The sequence below is a fragment of the Typopeltis vanoorti genome, chromosome 8 (genome assembly GCF_054136105.1).
Source record: "Typopeltis vanoorti isolate ZY-2024b chromosome 8, IOZ_Tvanoo_1.0, whole genome shotgun sequence".
Classification (NCBI taxonomy): Eukaryota; Metazoa; Arthropoda; class Arachnida; order Uropygi; family Thelyphonidae; genus Typopeltis; species Typopeltis vanoorti.
The window spans coordinates 114377118-114396759 of NC_143556.1; the positions used below are offsets into that span (position 1 = coordinate 114377118).

The following is a 19642-nucleotide window of genomic DNA, read 5'->3' on the forward strand; positions in this document are numbered from 1 at the left end:
CACAGCCATTTTGGGTTTGCCTTCCATCACTATGGCATCTACAAGTAAAAAGCGTAAATTAAGTGATTCTTGTCCGGTTTTTAATGAAAAGTAGACCGATTTGTACTTTTTTGTGCCAATTGACAATAAGCCAGTGTGTTTAATTTGTCGTGAGTCAGTGTCAGTATCAAAAAAATATAATATAAAACGACACTATGAGACAAAGCATGCATCCAATTTCGATCACCTTCAAGGGCAGCTTCGTGTGAATAAAGTGAACTGTCTCCAAATTGATTTAAAATGCCAGCAGGATACGTTTAAAAGGTAGAGGGAAGAGAGCGAAGCTTGCATCAAGTAAGTTATGTAATAGCTGAAAAAATTGCTAAAAAATCAAAAGCCTTCTTGGGGGGAGAGTTTGTGAAAGAGTGTCTCATTGCTGCTGGGGATATTCTGTGTCCAAATAATAAGGAAGTATTTAAAAAACCGAGTTTGTCTGGGGTAACTGTAGCACGATGTGTTGAAGAACTTGTCAATGACATTGAAAGAACTTTAAAAAAATGATCGTACGAATTTACGTCATATCCACTTGCTTTAGATGAGAGCACAGATGTGAAGGATACAGCACAACTGGTTATCTTTGTCCGTGGCATTGATCAACAATTTAATGTGACAGAAGAACTGCTAGCGCTCGTACCTATAAAGGGAACGATGAAAGGCACTGATATTCCTGAAGCCGCCAAGAAAATGCTCCAGCGTTTCGACCTCAGCTTAAACAATCTCGAGGGTGTGGTAACTGATGGTGCCCCTGTTATGGTGGGAAAGAATGAAAGGTTTGTTGCGCTGCTACAGAAAGAATCTGAACTAGAAGGAAAAGATTTCATCCATCATCACTGTTTAATCCACCAGGAGAATTTGTGTACAAAAAATATTGGATTTGAGAATGTCATGAAAGTTATTGCGACTGTCGTCAACATTATTAGGGCAAGAGGATTAAATCATTGTCAATTCCAATAGGTTTTGACTCGAGTGCAAAGTGGATCATGGCGATGTGCATTGGTTGAGCAGAGGGAAGGTTTTTAAAAGAGTCTTTGACTTAAGGAGCGAAAGACAGCAGTTCATGCAAACCAAGGGGAATCCGATTGCGGAATTTAACGATCCAAAGTGGATGACAGACTTTGCCTTTGTGACCGACATCTTGTCGCATATGAATGACCTAAATACGCAGCTACAATCCAAAGATCAACTGGTGCACACTCTGTTTGATTACATCAAAGCTTTTGTAGCCACAACTCGCAAAAAAAGACTTAACTCATTTTCAGCTTCTCACTGAGTCCAACTGTTTGTCTCTTGATGAATATGCTACAAAATTAGCTGTGTTGTGAAGTGAGTTGGAAGAGAGATTTAGTGATTTTCGTAACCAACAGTCTTCTTTAAATTTATTTTCAATGCCATTCAGTGTCAATGCTGCCTGTTGCCAGGCTCAGTACAAATGGAGCTGCTTGAACTCCAAAACAACTCTTCTTTGAGAGAAAAATTATTCAATGTGCCCTTGCTTACATTTCTGAGGATGCATTCCGTAATCTTCGCCGGCATGCTTTGAAGATGTGTGCTTTGTTAGGGAGCACATACTTATGTGAGCAGTTCTTCTCCAGAATGAAGCATGTGAAGTCCAAGACAAGAACTCAAATTATGGACCAACATCTCGAGAATACTCTGCACATAGCAACTTCCAACATGGATGCCAATATTGACAAGCTGATCAAGGAAAAAGATTGCCAAGTTGCCCATTGACGTTGTAAAAAATGAATGTTTTCTTCATTAAATTATCTTTTTTCAAGTATCAATTGTATTTACTTATCATGAACCCGACTCCTACCTACACTCTTAAAGCTGAGTTTGTTTATTTTTATAGGATTTTATGTAAAGTATCAAATGCACAGTGTTCCTTGTGAATCTGGAAAGCATCTTACAATTCTAAATACCGCAGCATAGCTTAATGGCCTGCGGGCTTCATTGAAATGCGGCCTACACTGTCTGAAAGGTTGAAGACCCCCTGCTATAAAACATCTCAAAAACAACAAGAGTTCTGGAAATGACAATGTAATAGGTGAGATGCTAAAATAGGGGAGAATTGGTTGTAAAAGAAATGCATAAGCTATGTAATGAAATATGGAGATCAGGATATGCCCTGAAGAGTGGAAAAAAATCGGTCTTGGTTGTTCTTCATAAGAAAGGCGGTGCTTTAGAATGCACCAATGAGTCTTGGCAAAGTGTTGATGAAAAATACTTACAGAACACCTGAAGGGACATATGGAGGCACATTTTCCTGTGGAGCAAGCTTCAAAAGATTGACGTATAGTGCAACAAATACTCGCACTAAGCTCAAAAAAAGAACAAAAAGATATACTGCTATTTTGTGGACTTACAAAAAGCCTTTGATAATATGGACCAAAATTGCCAGCCTGGCCGAGTAGTTAGTGTATCTGCTCTCCAGCCAAAAGGCTGTGGGTTCGAATCCTGCCGTGGACATTGATGTCTGTGAAAATAGCGGTGGATGGCACTGGTGTAGATGATGAAGGTAGTTGAGAGTGGTGGAGATTCAGAGCTGTAGAGTAGGTGCCCTCCCTCGAGGTGTTATGTAATAATAATAATAAATATAACATGGGCAGTCTTGGATTCCTATGGTGTGGAACAATAAATTGATCCACCTGTTGAAAGATGTAAACAGCCAAGCACAAGCAACAGTCAGGATAGCAGGTGTGACTACAGATTTGTTTGCCACTAGTCACTGCACGAGACAAGGGGACCCAATATCACCAGTCATCTTCATCACACATCTGGAAAGAAAAGTAGATAAGATTAAAGAAGAATGTGGTGGCATTTCAATAAATGGCACGAGAATACATTGCCTCTGCTTTGCAGATGACATTGTCCTGGTTGAAGAAGATGCAGCAAGGCTGGAATGGACACTGCAAACACTATACGCACAAGGAAAAAGATATGGACTAAATGTCAATTTTTAAAAATTTACAAAGTTACAATAGAAGGATTTCAATTGGAAAATGTGGAACACTTCACATATCTTGGATGCCACATGACTTAGAGGTAAAAAATTGAATGGCCAGAGCAATAGCTATCTTAAAAGCTATGAACAAAATATGGATGAGCCAAACTATAAAGATACACACTAAACTGCATATTGTGGAAACCTGTATCTTCAGCAGCATGCTATATGGATGTGAGGTCTGGGTACTCCTGAGAGAATCTGAAAGGAGGATATTAGCATTTGAGAGGAAGGGCTATAGAAAGATCTTCAGAATAAGCTGGATCCAGAACGTGAACGATGAGGAAATCTGTAGACAAATACAACCAAAAGAAAACCTGATCCAGAAAATAATCAAAAGGAAACTACATCTATTTGTGATATATGTAGAATGAATGAAAGTAAAGAAGGAAAGTAAAAACACTGCTGTTTGGGATGATTGAAGGAAAGAACAAAAGAGGAAGACCAAACAGAAAATGATTCAGAAACTATATAAATGAGTCATCTTGCATAAAATAGAATGCAATGGAAGAATCATATCAAGATTGCATCAGACACCTATGGGCATTGACCCCATGGTTGTTGTTGATTGACCCATGTTATATCTATAATTTATGGGCAAGTTCCTAAAATGTTCCTGCTCTATACAAATTTCTCACATTCCATGATTCTATTCAGAATCCATTATCTCTAGGCTTGGTAGATATTTGTTTTAAGTCTCTTCAGTGAAGATTACTTGATACTTGTTTCCTGACCACTAGATCTTTTACAAGATGCTATTGTCAGACTCTATGCTCAGCCTTCAACCTGTTGGACCAAATTGGCTCGTCTCCTACCCCCTCCCTTTTGATCTGTCTGGTTTGAGAGTCATTGTTAGTAGAGCTTACAGGATCGCATGGAGGTATAACCCCATCAAGGTGGATGCAGAGAATCGAGTAAGTTTGATGTATAATAATTTCTTCCAAATTACAGAACTTATTAATTATAAAGTTATGACATGCACTACATCAGAATAATGTTGCATATTAATATACATTCTTACTGTTAAGTGATGACTGAAATTTTACTTGGAAGTAACAGCTAAAAGCTGCATCAGGAGAATTCCTAGTTTACTGTGTTACTGTAGTGTTTTATTCTTTTCATAGATGTATGTGATAACTATTGTGAAAATGCTGGTGTATGTGAAGTTAATCAAGAAACCAATAAGCCAAAATGTTCCTGCCCAGCTAACTTTTATGGAGATAGATGTACCGAAAAATCAGATTTTGTTTATGTTGCTGGAGGAATTGCTGGAGCTGTAATCATTATAATCATTATGGTATTACTAGTTTGGATGATTTGTGTGAGGCAAGTAGCCATTTTGTTTACTTGTTATGTATAAGCATTTTAATAATTTGTTTCATCTCATTTTCTTGATATTGTTTATAAATATATACAAATAATTTTCCAATCTTTGATTGAGTTATATAATGTTTTATTTCTAAATTTCATTGCTATACAAAATTTTACAGTAAATCAGATATGTTCACTTCTTAAATAGTATGCATATTATACATTTTAGGGTTACCAAATAGTCATGATTAAGAATAGGCTATTTATATACAGGAGAAAGAGAGCAGGTGATAAAACAGAGCCCCGAGGCATTCCTGCATTGGTGGCGATGCTCGAATGGAAGTAGCCATTCACCATGATATCCAGTGAATAACACTTTGCAGTTACAAGTTACAGAGAATGGCACTTTGCTTAGCAGGCCTTGATGCAATCAAAAGCTCTGAAAATGTCAAGAGTGACAGCTCATTTTTCTGAACCTCTCTATGGCATGTGCCCAGTGGTGAGCGATTTAGGTTAAGAGGTCAGCCATGGACTTCAAATAGCCAAATCCATACTAATAGTCTCTGATTAACTGATGAGCCTATAGGTGTCATCAGCCTATAGGTCTCATCAGTGGGAGCCAGACCTCTGGGTCTGGCTCCCACTGATGAGACCTCAATAAAGGTCGAACCAGTCTGGGTAGCAACCCTTCCCATAATGCATAGCATTATACATGTCTGCAAGGAGATGTGCTTTGCACTATGGAATACTAAGGCAAGTGATGTGATGCCATTAGCTTCTTTATATGAGTTGACCCAGTCCTGAAAATAGTTCAGGTGCAAACTTGTTTGCTTACACTTGGATAAGGATTAAACCAAGAATATAACTTCTTAGTTATTCCATTGCTAATAACAATTTGTATTGTGATTAGCTTTGCTCTTTTCTCCAAATTTTCCCAAAATATTTTTGTATGTCTGACAGTCATTTCCTACTCTGCTATTTAGATGTCCAACAAGAACCAACTTTTCTTTTTTCATTGTGTCAGTTGCTTTCTCTAAAGCCTCAAAATATTCCTCGACTTCTACCTTAGTAGAACCTTCTGTGGGACCATAGACACAAATTAGTGTCATTGTCCAGTTCCCCATTCTGATATTTGCCCTCATCACTCTACTTGGTATTGTCTGCCATTCAAGAAAATTAGCCTTCTATTTAGTTTTGAATACTATAGTTACTTCTTTTCCCTGAATATTACATTCAGGCAATAACAAAACCTCTTGCCAAGACCATCTTCTAAAACTTCAGAATCATTCAACCTTTTCATACTCCCCACTCTTATTTTATTCATACTTCTCTCGCCCTCTATCATACCAGTCATCTCTCTACATGGATAATCTCTGACTCGACGAGGTCAGTTATGGTCATTTCTAAATCACCAAGTTCCTCCCATTGCCTGCATTTTGCACATATACATTTTCCCCCTTCTCTCTCCTGCCACATATACAACCGCCGTGACGCATACATTCCGCAAGTCCTGCATGCTACCTCACAAAACGGAGTCCTTAAATGGGGGGGGGGGCTTGCCGATACGCCATTTGCAATTTTAACTGCTGTCATTATTCAAAATAGTGTCGCTAATTAGTGTAAAAAAAAAAATGCTAAATAAGTATTAGGGAGTAACTATAAGAACAAGCACAAACAATTACAAACAGAACATTTAAGTACACTAGATATAAATAAATGAAATGAAATAACAAGAAGACAAGACGAAAGATAAGTTTTCATTATTTAATGAAAACTTATCCTTCGTCTTGTCTTCCACCGTTATGCAATCGATTCCGACCCCGTCTTCTCGGTAACCAAAATACACAATATTGCGACAACTAACTTCAAAAAAAACAACTACTGAAGGATACTCGTATTCCAGAAAACACTTAGCACTAGAAAAACGGACTGTTGACCGATTAAAAAGCGCTTTCTTCAGCACAGCTCAAATTCCCCGCTACGTGCTACGGTGGCTCTCTACCATCATCTTATCATAATTTTTTCCCTTCTACTTGCCATATATCAAAAAAATTCTACAATTTTTCTTAGCTTGATTTGCTAATTTCCGCAAAACCTGCATATATGCTGCCTGTACTGAGTCACCTTCCAGCTCTGCTCTTTGTAGTCTTTATGCAACTGAATATTACCATTATTAATCTTGTGTGCCTGCAGATTTCATGCTTAATCTATTTAGTATTTAGCAGGTCCTCATAACTCTTTTTTATTCCTTTGTCCCAGTTTTGTAGTCATCTTTTTACATTCTATTTACTCTTTATTCCTAAGCTTTCTGTTGCTGCTATTGTCAATATTTGTTTCATATTTTCCCATTTCTCTTCACTCCTGTTTAATTCATGTATGGTTTCTGTTTTTAAATCAGTGCATTTCTGATATTATTGCCTTGTATGTGTATCTTGCAATGAAGAAATTTTCTAACTTGGTTGATAGTTATTTTGCACTTTATTTTAGGCATTTTTGTTTAAATTTTTGACTCCAAATGTTTGCCAATATCATATAATGATGAGTTTAATTCAAAACTTCGATATATGATCTTATGTCTAGGAATGCAGAGCATACAGGGAATTTTTGAAAGAGGTGAAAGTGATGAGAGATCTGGGAGTAATGGTGGACAGAGATGTGAAGTTTAGTTGGTTACATTGCTAAAATTGTGAGAACATCACGATGGATTATAGCAGTGATGAGGAGGACCTCGACATTCAGAAGCAAAACAGTTATGTCTTCCTTGTAGGCACTTGATCAGTATGCATATGGACTGTGTTGTGCACATTTGGTTGCTTGGTTTTTGAAGGGATGAGGATATATATCTTGGAGAGTTCAAGATAAGGTTCATTAAGTTTGTGTAAGATCTGTGGAATGTGCAATTTGGAGGATAGACCAAGGGAATGCACCTTGCATAACTTTGTGAATAGAAGAAGGAGAAGGGATATGATTGAGACATGAGTTGGTGAGGAATTGTTATTGGATTAATATAGGAGAAAATTTTAATACAGTAGAGGAAGGGTAAAAAAAGAGGCCATTTTTGGAAACTGTGTAAGGAGCATATAAGAAATATGAAGAGCAAATTCTGTGGTTGCACAGTGGAATACATTGCCTGCCTGAATTGAATTTTAAGGCACAGTTTTATGATCTTTTTTGCATGAGAGTGTGGACCTCCTGCAACGAATCTTTTGACTCCATGGAAGTCAGATAATAATAATAATAATAAAGTTCTGCTACTTCTATGACATTTAGAGGATGACAAGTGGATTTAAATGAAAAGGGAAATCTAAGTTTCTTGGGTTATCTGGATTGAATCCCTAAAATAGTGAAGATGATCGTTATTGTTTATAAATTATATACAGTAAGTTCTCAATTTACTACAGTTTCATTCCTGCAATCTATCGGAATTCACTATATTAACAATTGACATTCTTGAATGCTATCTGGGTTCATTTTTTTATATATATATATTTTTAACTGATTTTACTCTTTGTTCATAATAAAATTACTGTATAGTACTGTACAGTAATAAATAATAAAGCATGAGTGTATAGTGCTTCAAAGCTACTATACACTCATGATTGGTCTAATCTCATCATCTGGGTGAGGTGACAGCAGGAGTCTGCTTCTTTAAAAATTTGTGCATTACTTCCAACCTGGTCTGCACAGTTTGCGTTTTATTTTTTGCGTAAATTTCTCTGTAGCACGAAATTGCAGATTGCATCATTCATTCTGTCTGCATTGCCAAATCTCTCCATGTAGAAGATAACACTGTACTACTAAATCATATGACAGTACGGTATAGAAAGTAATCATATACACTGGAGCAGAAGGGTATGGAAAATAAACTGGTGGCATGATTACAGGTATCAGAAAGTAGCACATGGAGAGATAGAGTAAGAAACTGGGCATGACCAATAGTGTTCCACAGGTCTTTGTCCTCTGACAGCAACTGTTTTCAGTTTTAATATGCCAAAGATATTAAGAAAAGCTTGAAAGGTTTTTAGAGTTGTTTTGAATTATGCTGAAGCAACTAGAGCTATGAAGCTAATATATTCGGGTTGTTAATCGTGTGTCCTAGCTGATTTGCTTTTTTGTAAGATGAAAAAGCTGAGTTTCCAGAAGTAAAACCCTGTCGCTTCAGTTGGAAAGTTCTTATAAAATATTAAAATAAAGATCTAAGGGTAAAACATGAAAGGATATTATGTATCCAATTAGATCTCTTAGCCAGATTAATTTCTTGAGAGCCTATGAAAATATAACCTTCAGCATGATAGTTGCACTCTATTAGTACATTTAAGTTTAACTCTCCTAACAGCTATTTCAAACCATTTTGTTCTCATCAGAGACTATGCAGAAATGCTCTCTCTCTCTCTCTAACTATAGCAATCACCTTATGTTAGAGAGTTATATTTTTCATAAGTGAACAATCAATAGGTACATATATAAATTGCTAAAATAGTTTAAACCAAGGCAAGTCCCATGCGAAGGTTATACAAGGGTTATAAATAAAGTAGTGGCAGCATGTGCACAAAACATAAAATAGTTGATTTGTCAAGTCTACACAATTACATCCCTTCAATGTAATCTCCTGCCATATCCTGCACTTGTTTCTAAAATTTGTGAGAACTGCTGGATATCATTGGTACTGCCTATTGATATCAGCAATAGTACAACCTACTTCTTGAAGAACCTCATTTTTTTAGAACCAGTCAAAGCCACAAGGACTCATATCTGGTGAATATGGAGGATGTTCCAATACAATTGCAACAACCACGAAGTACCTATGACAAAATGTAGTCACTTTCTCCTCAAATCTGGACACAAATGGTGCTCTAGAAATCATCGATATTAACAGTTTGCCCTTGGGGCACAGCAGGATAAAGAATGATACCTTGATACCATAAGTAACTATCAGCATGACTAACTTTACTGGGGTCCTGGTGAAGTTGTCAGATGGAGTGATCCTGAATGCACCATTCATTGGATTGTCTCTTCACAGTTCAGGCTCATAAGCCCTTGCCCCAGTTTCATCAGTGGCTACGATATGATTCAGGAATGCATCCCTTTCATTTTGGTATCATTCCAAATGGAGGCCAGCAGCTGCTTACCTGTGGCATTTCATTTTTGCATCTCAGTCAAGGGATGTCGAACCCAATGAGCTGAAATTTTGCAGATACCGAGCCTCTCATTTAGGATGTGCCAATCAACTGTGAGGAGTCCCTGAACAAGCTCAATGTTTTCATCTGAAATGGCAGGTCATCTTGCATGGCAATTATCATCAGGGTGATCTCATCCCATATGAAATGTGCTGAGCCCTCTTGCAATAGTCTGGCACTACAGGCTTCCCTAAGGCCACAATACCAGTCGTTCGCAGTTTCACCTCATACAACCTGGACCTTGATTCAGGATTGTTGTTCTAATCTTATGAACATACCTTAGAGTGTTGCACACTGAGACACTGACTTTAACCTCTTCTCCACACAAGAACACTTGTTAGAATGGGCTGTGTCATCTTGTGCGTGCTCACACAGTACATACAACTAACTCCTCTGTCATGAGTAACATTTGTGTTACCAACTGTCTCCTGACAGTACTGTCACTACTTTATTTACAACCCTCATATTCCATAAGCTCTCAGAAAAATTTGAATCTAGCTATAAGATTTAAGTTCATATATAATATCCTTTTCATATTTACTTGCTCTTCACATCCTTGAGTGGATTTGAACCTAGGCTTGAAGTGATGAAGTTGTATAGAGTGATGATAATTCTAGTATGAAGTTCCTCTATAGACTGGGCACATGATGATGATGGATGTCAATTCAATGCTACAAAATGTAAAGTGATGCATGTCAGATGGCATATTATATTGATGGGAATTTCTCTAAAAATCTGACAAACTGAAATTATTGCAAAATGAAAGATGAAATTCAAAATCCATGCTATGAAAGTGATAAAAATAACACAGAATATAACAGCCACATTAAGTAAAGTGCTGAATATACATGGATAAGCAAGACATGCTTCTTTATGACCTTTGAATGACTTCATTTGAACAACAACAAACTGGTCTTGTAGAAAGGTCATAAATTACATTAAACTTGCCAAGAAATTTCTTCATGCTTAATCCTTAATTCAAGTGTAAACATACAAAGTTTACAAGTGAAGTAATGAGATGAAACACCTTTTCACTATTTGTATATATGAAATATGATTTCTGCTTTACTTGAACACTGGCTACTACTAAGGAGACCTCAAAAAAGGTCAAAACCAGTCTGGGTAGTGGCTCTTCCCATAATGAATATCATTATATATATGTGAAAGGATGTGTGTTTTGCATTATGGAATACTAAGGCAACAAATGTGAAGCCATTAGCCTTAATATATAAATAGCCAAATCATGAAGATGCTTTGCACACAAACTGTTTGATTATACTTATATAGAGGATTAAACAAGAATAAAATTTCTTGAAAGTTTAATTTGCAAACTGTCTTATTTCTCACAAGAAAAATCTCACTTCACTTTGTCTTTGATAATATACTCATATCTTCTGACAAGATCAGACTGCTCTTCTTGGGCTGACTTACACTTCTAATATTTCTTCTGCCACACCTGTCCTAATCATTTCCTCATGTTTCTGTCTTAGCCATTTCTGTAAGTGCACTTTACTTTAGCCTTAAGTGAACAGCTGCTGAACAGTTGATTTACTGTCCAGCGTCAAACCTATCGAACCAACCTCTTATCCTGCTCCTTCATTTCCTTTACTTTTGTTCCTAGACAGCCATTATTACACAATCCCCCCCCCCCCCCAAAAAAAAACCCCTGGTCTTCACTTGCCAAGAAAATTAGAAAATAGTGGCCAGGAGAAAGAGAGAGAGAGAGAGGTGAGTAATTAAAGATGATACTAAGAGGTGGACGTGTTGAGTAGGATGCCATTTGCAGGAATCTGGTCCCAAACCAGATAAGTGAGGAAAGAATTTTATTATTACTCCATACCTCTCCTGGATTCTCGAGACTTCTCTCAATAGTTTGCTTGTCATATAGAGAGAGAAGAGCCGCCAAAGCTTTTGGGAGCAAAAGGTTCACTAACTCCTTATGAGACTGGCTGACTCACCTTCAATTGAAGGTCACTCAGACATTCTTTGCTTATGTTCTTGTAATTCCTCTAACTGATAGCAACTGGTAAAGAAATTCTGGTAAACCTGGATAGTGGCTATCACATTAGTGCTGGGAATTCTCTTTCAGAAGCCAACATGGTACTTTTCAAGTTACATCAACCCTCCAGTAAGTAGAATGCAGATAGAAAGGCTTATATGTTGGCTATTTATAACCATTATTTTTCAGGACATTACAACACATACTGAATGTTAGTTAATTATAATTTTAAAGTTATTATAATTAATATTCATTATATATTGTAATTTCCTGAAAAATAATAGTTATCAACAAGTAGAATGATGGTCTCAGATCAAGTACTGAATTATCTGCAAGGATAAATGTCTTTTAGTTTGCAAAGCAAAGATGCTATCCACTTATACATCTAGAGCCAGTCCCAGAGTATCCATACTAACATGATATGGCTTATATTATTATTATAATGTGACACCTCCAGGGAGTCTAACAACTCGTCGAGGGAGGGCACCTACTCTACAACTCTGTCTCAACTGCAATGAACCACAACTACACCAATGCCATCTACTGCCCACAGCACCACTAGTATTTTCACAGACAATTACAAACATTCATGCCCATGCTTGGATTTGAATCCACAGCCTTTTGGCTTGAGAGCAGATACGCTAACCACTCAGCCAACCAGGCCGGCATATTTTAATCTTATGAACTACATGGTTCATAAGATTCATCAGTTTGCATTTAGAAATTTAGTTAATATTTCTAAAAAAAATCAGTTTTGTTTTTAAAGTCATTCTTCATCCAGCATTAGAAATAAAAATAAATGTATTTTGACAGAGATGTGATTTATCCTGACTTTAGCAGTTATTATTCAAATATTATTTTAGATTTTTTTTTCTTTGTTATAGATCCACAAGAAAAAGAAAACATCAAAAAATGCATGATCAGCATATGGACATTACAGGTTCACAAGCCAATTTCTTTTATGGTGCACCTGCACCTTATGCAGAAAGCATTGCACCATCTCATCATAGCACCTATGCTCATTATTTTGATGATGAAGATGATGAAGGTTGGGAAATGCCAAATTTCTACAATGAAACATATATGCAAGGTAGTAAATTTATTCCAGTACTTTGCTTCTAATTAAAAAATAAACTAATTCCTTAAAAGTAAGGATGTCATTTTTAAATGCTGTGTGAAATATTGCCAACTCCTCTGTTTACAATAAAAATTTTGAATTTTTCACATTAGAAATATGCTCATTCAATTAGTTCATGTACTATCTCCAAATCCAGAGATTGACAGCTATAGTTTTCCCCTTATTCCTATCTTATACATCTCTAAAGATCTGGGTGGTACTTTTGCCAGAGGACTGACCATGTCCTTCATATAGCGATGTCTTGATCAGTTCTTCCTTTCCTTCTCTGTAGTTTTCCTGTGATGATCACATAGGATATACTCTAAGAGGACTGACCAAAAAGTTTCATTTTCCTCTTTCTAATATCTTTCAGTAAGCTTTTTTTTGGTTTGCCCTTTCAAGAATTTGTAACATTTTCTATCCAGTGAATCCAGATCATTCTTCTTAGTAACTATCTCCAGAGTGATTAGTCTTTTGTTTCCATTTTTTTTTTCCAATAGCCCATATTTTTGATGTGTGCATAAATGTAAAATATGTGTAGCAAGTCATCAGTCGCATTCTTATATTGAATTTTCTGTTAGTATAAGTTTCATGTTAGAAAAGCTGTTTTGTTATTTGCATTGTCCATATTAAGTAGCTGTCATTGTTTTGCTTTCTGTATTCTTCTGAATCTGTAAGTTTATTAAATAGCCTTTTCATTCTTTGTAATTTATGCTGTGCCATATGCATATCTTAGGTTGTTTCTTCCACCAAATGAAATGCCTCTTTATGTTTCAATTTCTTCCATGGCTCTTTCAGGGAAGATTCCAAACAATGTTTTTTTAAAAAAAAAAAAAAAAAAAAATACAGAACCGACAACACACTTTCATAATGGAGATATATAAAAAGAGGAGCCTGACAGGGATGTGTATTATTGTCTGTTGTCTGGAATCTTCCCTGAAAGAGCTATGCAAGAAATTGAAACACAAAGAGGCATCTCATTTGGTGGAAGAAATATAAATAACCTAAGATATGCATATGGCACAGCATAAATCACAGAGAATGAAAAGGCTATCTGTTGAGTCCAGAATCAATGTTTTCTATCATCATCATCAAATTCGTGCCATGTACCCTCAAGGAGTGTACAGGATATGACAGTACTACATGAAAAAATTACATCATTACTAACTTCCTATCTACAATTTTCCTTCAAATCAGTCTGTTACTTGTCAAGACTCCAACGTTATCAGATCTTATATTTCTATCGTCTAAGGCACTTTGTACCATATCAATCCACCTATATCTTGGTTTTCCTGCCAACCTGGCAGAGAACACCTGTTTTGCTAATCTTTCCTCTCCCATTCTATTTAAGTGACCATACCACCTGAGATTAGCTCTGCTAATGCATTCCTGGATGCTGACAATGTCAAGTTCTTTCCTAATATCCTCATTTTTAATATGATATTGCCATTGATGCCATCTGTTCACACCTCTAATCTTTCTCAGGACTCTCATATCTGCGGTCTCTAGTCTTTGGTCAAGTGTTTTACTTCAGACCCAGCTCTCAGATCCATAAGTTAAAACTGGTTTGAACACTGTCTTGTATACAGCTAATTTAGTGTTCTGACTAATTTCTCTCTTATTCCATATGAATTTATTCAATTGACTTCCCACTATACCAGCTTTGCTGATTCTGTTGTCTATTTCTATATTTAATTTACCATCGTCAGTAAAAATTGTGCCTAAGTAGCTGAAATGTTTTACTTGTTCCACAGGTTCTCCATTCACAACACAGTTGACATTTTCAATGATTCTGCCTATTTTCATTGTCTTTGTCTTTTTATTGCTGACCTTCATACCATATCTATTACAACAGCTATTCAATTTAGTCAGAGAATCTTGCAGACTTGTAGCGGATTTATTTAGAAGTATAACATCATCCGCATAAAGCAAAGAGCTGACATTAACATCTCCAATTTTGATATCAGGTTTAATACCACTTTCCTTCATAATGTGATCCATATAGATAATGAATAACAGAGGGGATAATGTACATCCTTGTCTCACACCAGATTTAACATTAAACCATCTTCCTGTACTTCCTTCAATTCTAACTACTGACTTACAACTCAAAGACTAAGTATTGCTTGATATAATGCCCCATTGACACCATATAACTGCAGCGTATTGAATAGCTTCTCTCTTGGCACCTCGTCATATGCCTTTTCCAAATCGACAAAACTTAAATACAGAGCTTTGTTATATTCCCATGCTTTCTCGACTATTTGTCGTAAAGTGAAGATCTGATCCTGACAGTCTCTATTTGGCCTGAATCCAGCTTGTTCTTCACTAAGCTTTTCTTCCACAATTCTTCTCAACCGTTTCTCAAGTATACTTGCATAGATCTTGCCAGGAACACTCAGTAGGGAAATACCTCTGTAATTCTCACATTCAGTTTTATTTCCCTTTTTATATATGGGTACTATGAGAGCTCTACTCCAATCATCGGGAATTCGTCCCTCTGTCCAGGCTTTCTGAACTATGCAGTGCAGCCACTGTAAGACTTTTATACCACCATACTTCAGCATTTCTGGTCGAATATCATCTACTCCTGCTGCCTTTTTCTACTTCAAGTATGGATATGTATTCCTGACTGCATGCCTGGTCAGTGTTTTTTTACCACTATGCTATCATCACTGCTTGTTTCATTTAGCAGTTTTTCAAAGTAATTACTCCATACTTCAAGGATATCTTTTTCTCCTATTTTCATTTCACCTTTATCATCTCTAACTCCTTTTACAGCACTCTTTCCTCCATTCCTAAGCTTCTTCAACAACCTCCAGAATATTTTGCCACCTTCTTGATATTTATTTTCTATATTCTTGCCAAAGTCCTCCCATGACTTTTGTTTAGCTAGTTTTACACACTGTTTAGCTTTCTTACATTTGTCTCTGTATTCTGTAAGAGTAAAAGCTGACTTATTTGCCCTTTCTATAAAATGACCATGAGAAATAGTATTTGTCAAATGCTATCTATGAAGCAAAGGTAAACCTGTTTTTCTATAGCAAATCATCTGTCATGCATCATTCTGAGGTTCAGTATTTCATTATTTTTGCTATTTTCTTCTGAATCCATACTTTTCTTTATCTAATATATCATTTATTCAGTTTTGACATTAGTCTAATATTATTCTAAAAAAAATAATTTAAGGTATTGCCTATTAAGCTGACAGTGAATGTGCAAGATACCATAATCATATAGCTAGATGATACCTTTATCTCCTAAACTTGTTAAACATTTTAACTAACTAAATTTGGAACCAATGGTTTTTTACTGTTTGTTTTTAGATCTTCCCTATTGCCTGAATATAGGTCTTTAATATATTTCTCCTAATATTCCAGGATAATCTGGCTCTTCATGCAGTACATATCATTTTTCATTGTGTATACAAGATGCATTTCGGACATCTGTGATGTTTGTTACTTTTCTTTCCTGTGAAATTCTTGTATTGTGTAAAATCATGGCAACTATTCGAGTCTTTATTTAATTTTTGTATGTAGCTCCCATCCACAAAAGGTTTATTTGTGAACCTATAGTACATTTGTACTATGGATGGGTTAAGGTTCCCCCCCCCCCCATTTTATTTTTAGCAGGTCCAGAAGCCCTGCTCTAGAGACCAAAAATGGATTTTTTTTCATGCCATTTCTGACCTCTAATAAGCAGGGTGGTGGTGGTCTCACATCAGGCAATGAAATTCATCTCCTACCTAAAGGAATTCAAACATTCATGTCTGCAGCCAGTTGGTTGGAAAGTGGATATGCTACCCGCCAGAAAAATTAAAAAGTATTTACTTAGAATTTATTAAAAAAAAGGCAAAGATCTAATTTTGTCAGTCAACTTTCTTTTGTTTTTTCCTTGTTATCTCAAGATATTAGGTCTTATGTTTTGAGCATTGTTTCCTTCAAATCATTCCAAGTCTTCATTATTGTTATGCATCTGCTTTACTACTCTCATTTTTCAGTTTGTTTCTTATTTTTACTATGAAATTCTTTCAATTAATTATCTGCTTCCATTCCAATTTAATCTTAAGTTATTACTACTTTTTTTTTGCCTTATTCAGTTTGATTTCTGTTTTGGCTAATAATGTGTTGTGATCTAAATCGCAATTAACACTAGGATGTTTTAACTTGTCTTGTTGAGTTTTCAAGCATTATAAAATCAAGTTCCCAGGGCTCTTCCACATTCAGTCATCTTGGATGGCTTTTCAACCAGATATTAGTAACTATTAAGTCACTTTTCTTACAAAAGTCAAATAATTTTCATTTATTTATCCATTCCATAATTTCATTGCTCACTTGGCATTCATGTCATGCATTGCTATCAAGAACTCATCTGCTTTTATGTGTTTTAATGTTTTCTTTATTTCTTCCATTTTTCAGTTTTGTTCTGGATGGTCCAAGGTTGGGATATATGTTACTGCTAAAGTGCAGAAATCAGTTATTCTGCAGATTAACTAGGGTGATCCGTTAACGTGCCGAAAATTGTTTCATTTCTCAAATTACCTAGGTAATCTGCACATTACCTACTAGGCACTCGTTAAAGTGAAAATAAGATCTTTGCTGGAACAACAGCAATTAAAAAACTATAATACAAAGAATCAAATGGTTTAAAATATGATTACAATTAAGGAAATGAATTTGCAAAACATGTGATAAAATTATGTTTACTTATTAGTGCAATCTAAAGATTGGCGACACTTTGAATTACATAGCAGTTGGTTTTTGCGACAAGCACACCTATTTGTGGCACATTTATATTTACAGTCACATTTTCTGAAACCCTGCCAGTAACCAAGGGATTGTTTTATTGCTGTTTGACGTAAAGATATTTCTACAGCAGGGACATCTCCTTTCGACGACAAGACACTGGCGAAATCAAACTAAAAGTGGAGGGAGAGGGGGGAAGGAGTAGGAAAAGGAAATGAGAGATACAAACTTTTGAACTTTAATGATACGGAAGCCGTTAATGTGCACATTACCTAGGTAAAATGTGGAAAACTCTTGATTCCGCACGTTAACGGAGCAAATCAGTTAATCTGCAGATTAGCTAGGTAATGTGCACATTAACGGCTTTCGAGCTTTAGCAGTAACATATATAATAAATTGTTAGGTTTGGCTTTCAAGCTTAATCATAATAATAATTCTTTCTGAGATGAACCAAAAGCCTTTATGAAGGTTGGTGTAATTGGCCATATATATATTTCTGCATGCTTGCTTTCACCTGAATAAAAGCAAGTGTAAGAGTTCTGTATCAGCTCACACTTTTTATTTTCATTAAGCATAACTATTGTAGTGCTCTCTGAATAATATATGGTTGGATTCTGTATCCCTTCATAGAGGATTGCATATATCACTAACAAATATTTTGTTTCATAGTCCCAAGGGAATCCTCATCCCTTGCTACACCTCCTTCACTACAATTTCATCCTCCTCATGAACTGGTCTGCCAGCTCCACCATCCATTGGGCCCATGAGACAATCCCAAACTTGTTGTCCATCCCCATGATGTGGATTTACAGAATTAGGCTCAGGGATACAGACACTTCAGAGATTAAAAAGTTTTAAATTCCTGCATATGAATGTAATCAAGTTTACTGATTCAAAAATATGATATTACCAAATGAGATAATTTTAAATAAAATTTATCTAGAAGATAGAGAGAATCCAGTAAAAAAAAAAAAACCGAGCCCCAAGAAACGTAAGATCATCGCATCAATTTAAGAATATGTAACATTATTAGACATGGAGTTCAAATACAGTAATAGTCAAAGCTTTTTAAAATGTGATGATAGAGTTCAGTCATTTTCATGTCAAATTGTTACGGATCCCAATGGAATGAGTTTTCCACAGTCAAATACCACATCTTCATAGGATAAATTTGTTATTGATAAGCCAACAAATCTGTCCTTCTGAAGTTAAAATCATTCATGATAACCATAACCATCCTCTGCTTACCTACTAATCTTTTTTGCCTTACCACAGTCTTCTTCCCTAGTATTTGCAAACGAAATAGCAAATCTTTATTTTATCCACTTCATCTTCACACCATTTACCTAAATGTCTTTGTTGCCAACTTGGATTCTGCTAGGTGCCAGCTCATTGGAAAACAGCTCTGGGAAAGCCAGTTATTTTATGTAGTAATGGATGATAGTGGTTTCATTTTAATATAAAATTTTATTTTTGATACCTTACCATGATTGTTGAGCTTTGTGGGTTTGTAATGACATTCTTTATGAAATTTTTGTAGCTTGCATTGAACAACATGGCAGTATGAACAAGATCTGCACATCATGTTGCATGAAGATCAAATGTAATTGGCAGTGCTGCCTTTTTAAGAATGGTTCATTTCATAAGTGCAGCATGTATGCATGAGAGAATGTGTTTGTAGAGAGCCCGAACAGGAGATGAGAGACGAATCTGTAAAAAGTGTGATATTTTGTTGGATTACAAGTCATCATTAGTGAATGTGAAACAGACTGATGGAACTAAAGCTAAAGTAATTGCAAAAACTAATAATCATGGAATGAAAGGAAGAAAGAAATGACAGCATAAGAGGAAGTGAGACTGAAGGAATAAAAGAGTAATAACTAGGATGCAAGATCTAAAGAATGAAAAAAGAGATGAGGGATATGCACAGTGAGATTAGATATTTGGTGGATAAGAATGAAAGAGTGTAAAAGGATAGAATGAAGAAAAGTAGAGAAAAAGAGATTATGAATGACTCAGGAGTAGCGATGTATGGAGATTCCATTATAAAAGGTGTGATAAATGAGAAGGTCAACAAGGTCTGCTTTGCAGGAGAGGATGAGCAAGATAATTAATGCTTTGGATGTGAGAAGTAAATAAGCAAAAGAATTAGTGATGGTTGGGCATAAGGAGAATGTGAGGAACAGTATCTGGTAGTTATTGAAGAGAGTGAAAGATAACACTGGCAGGATAGGCTATCCATGTTATGAC

The 19642-nt window shown here is 35.9% G+C and overlaps 1 protein-coding gene across 1 annotated transcript in view; it reads left to right on the forward strand.

The window, feature by feature from the left end:
- LOC150104294 (uncharacterized) overlaps positions 1–19642 on the forward strand; it is a 636238-nt gene that overhangs the window by 599750 nt on the left and 16846 nt on the right. Inside the window, exons 51-52 of the mRNA XM_090396452.1 lie at positions 4168–4369; positions 12415–12620. Of these exons, the coding sequence (XP_090252578.1) occupies positions 4168–4369; positions 12415–12620 (408 nt within the window). The remainder of the gene's footprint in view (positions 1–4167; positions 4370–12414; positions 12621–19642) is intronic.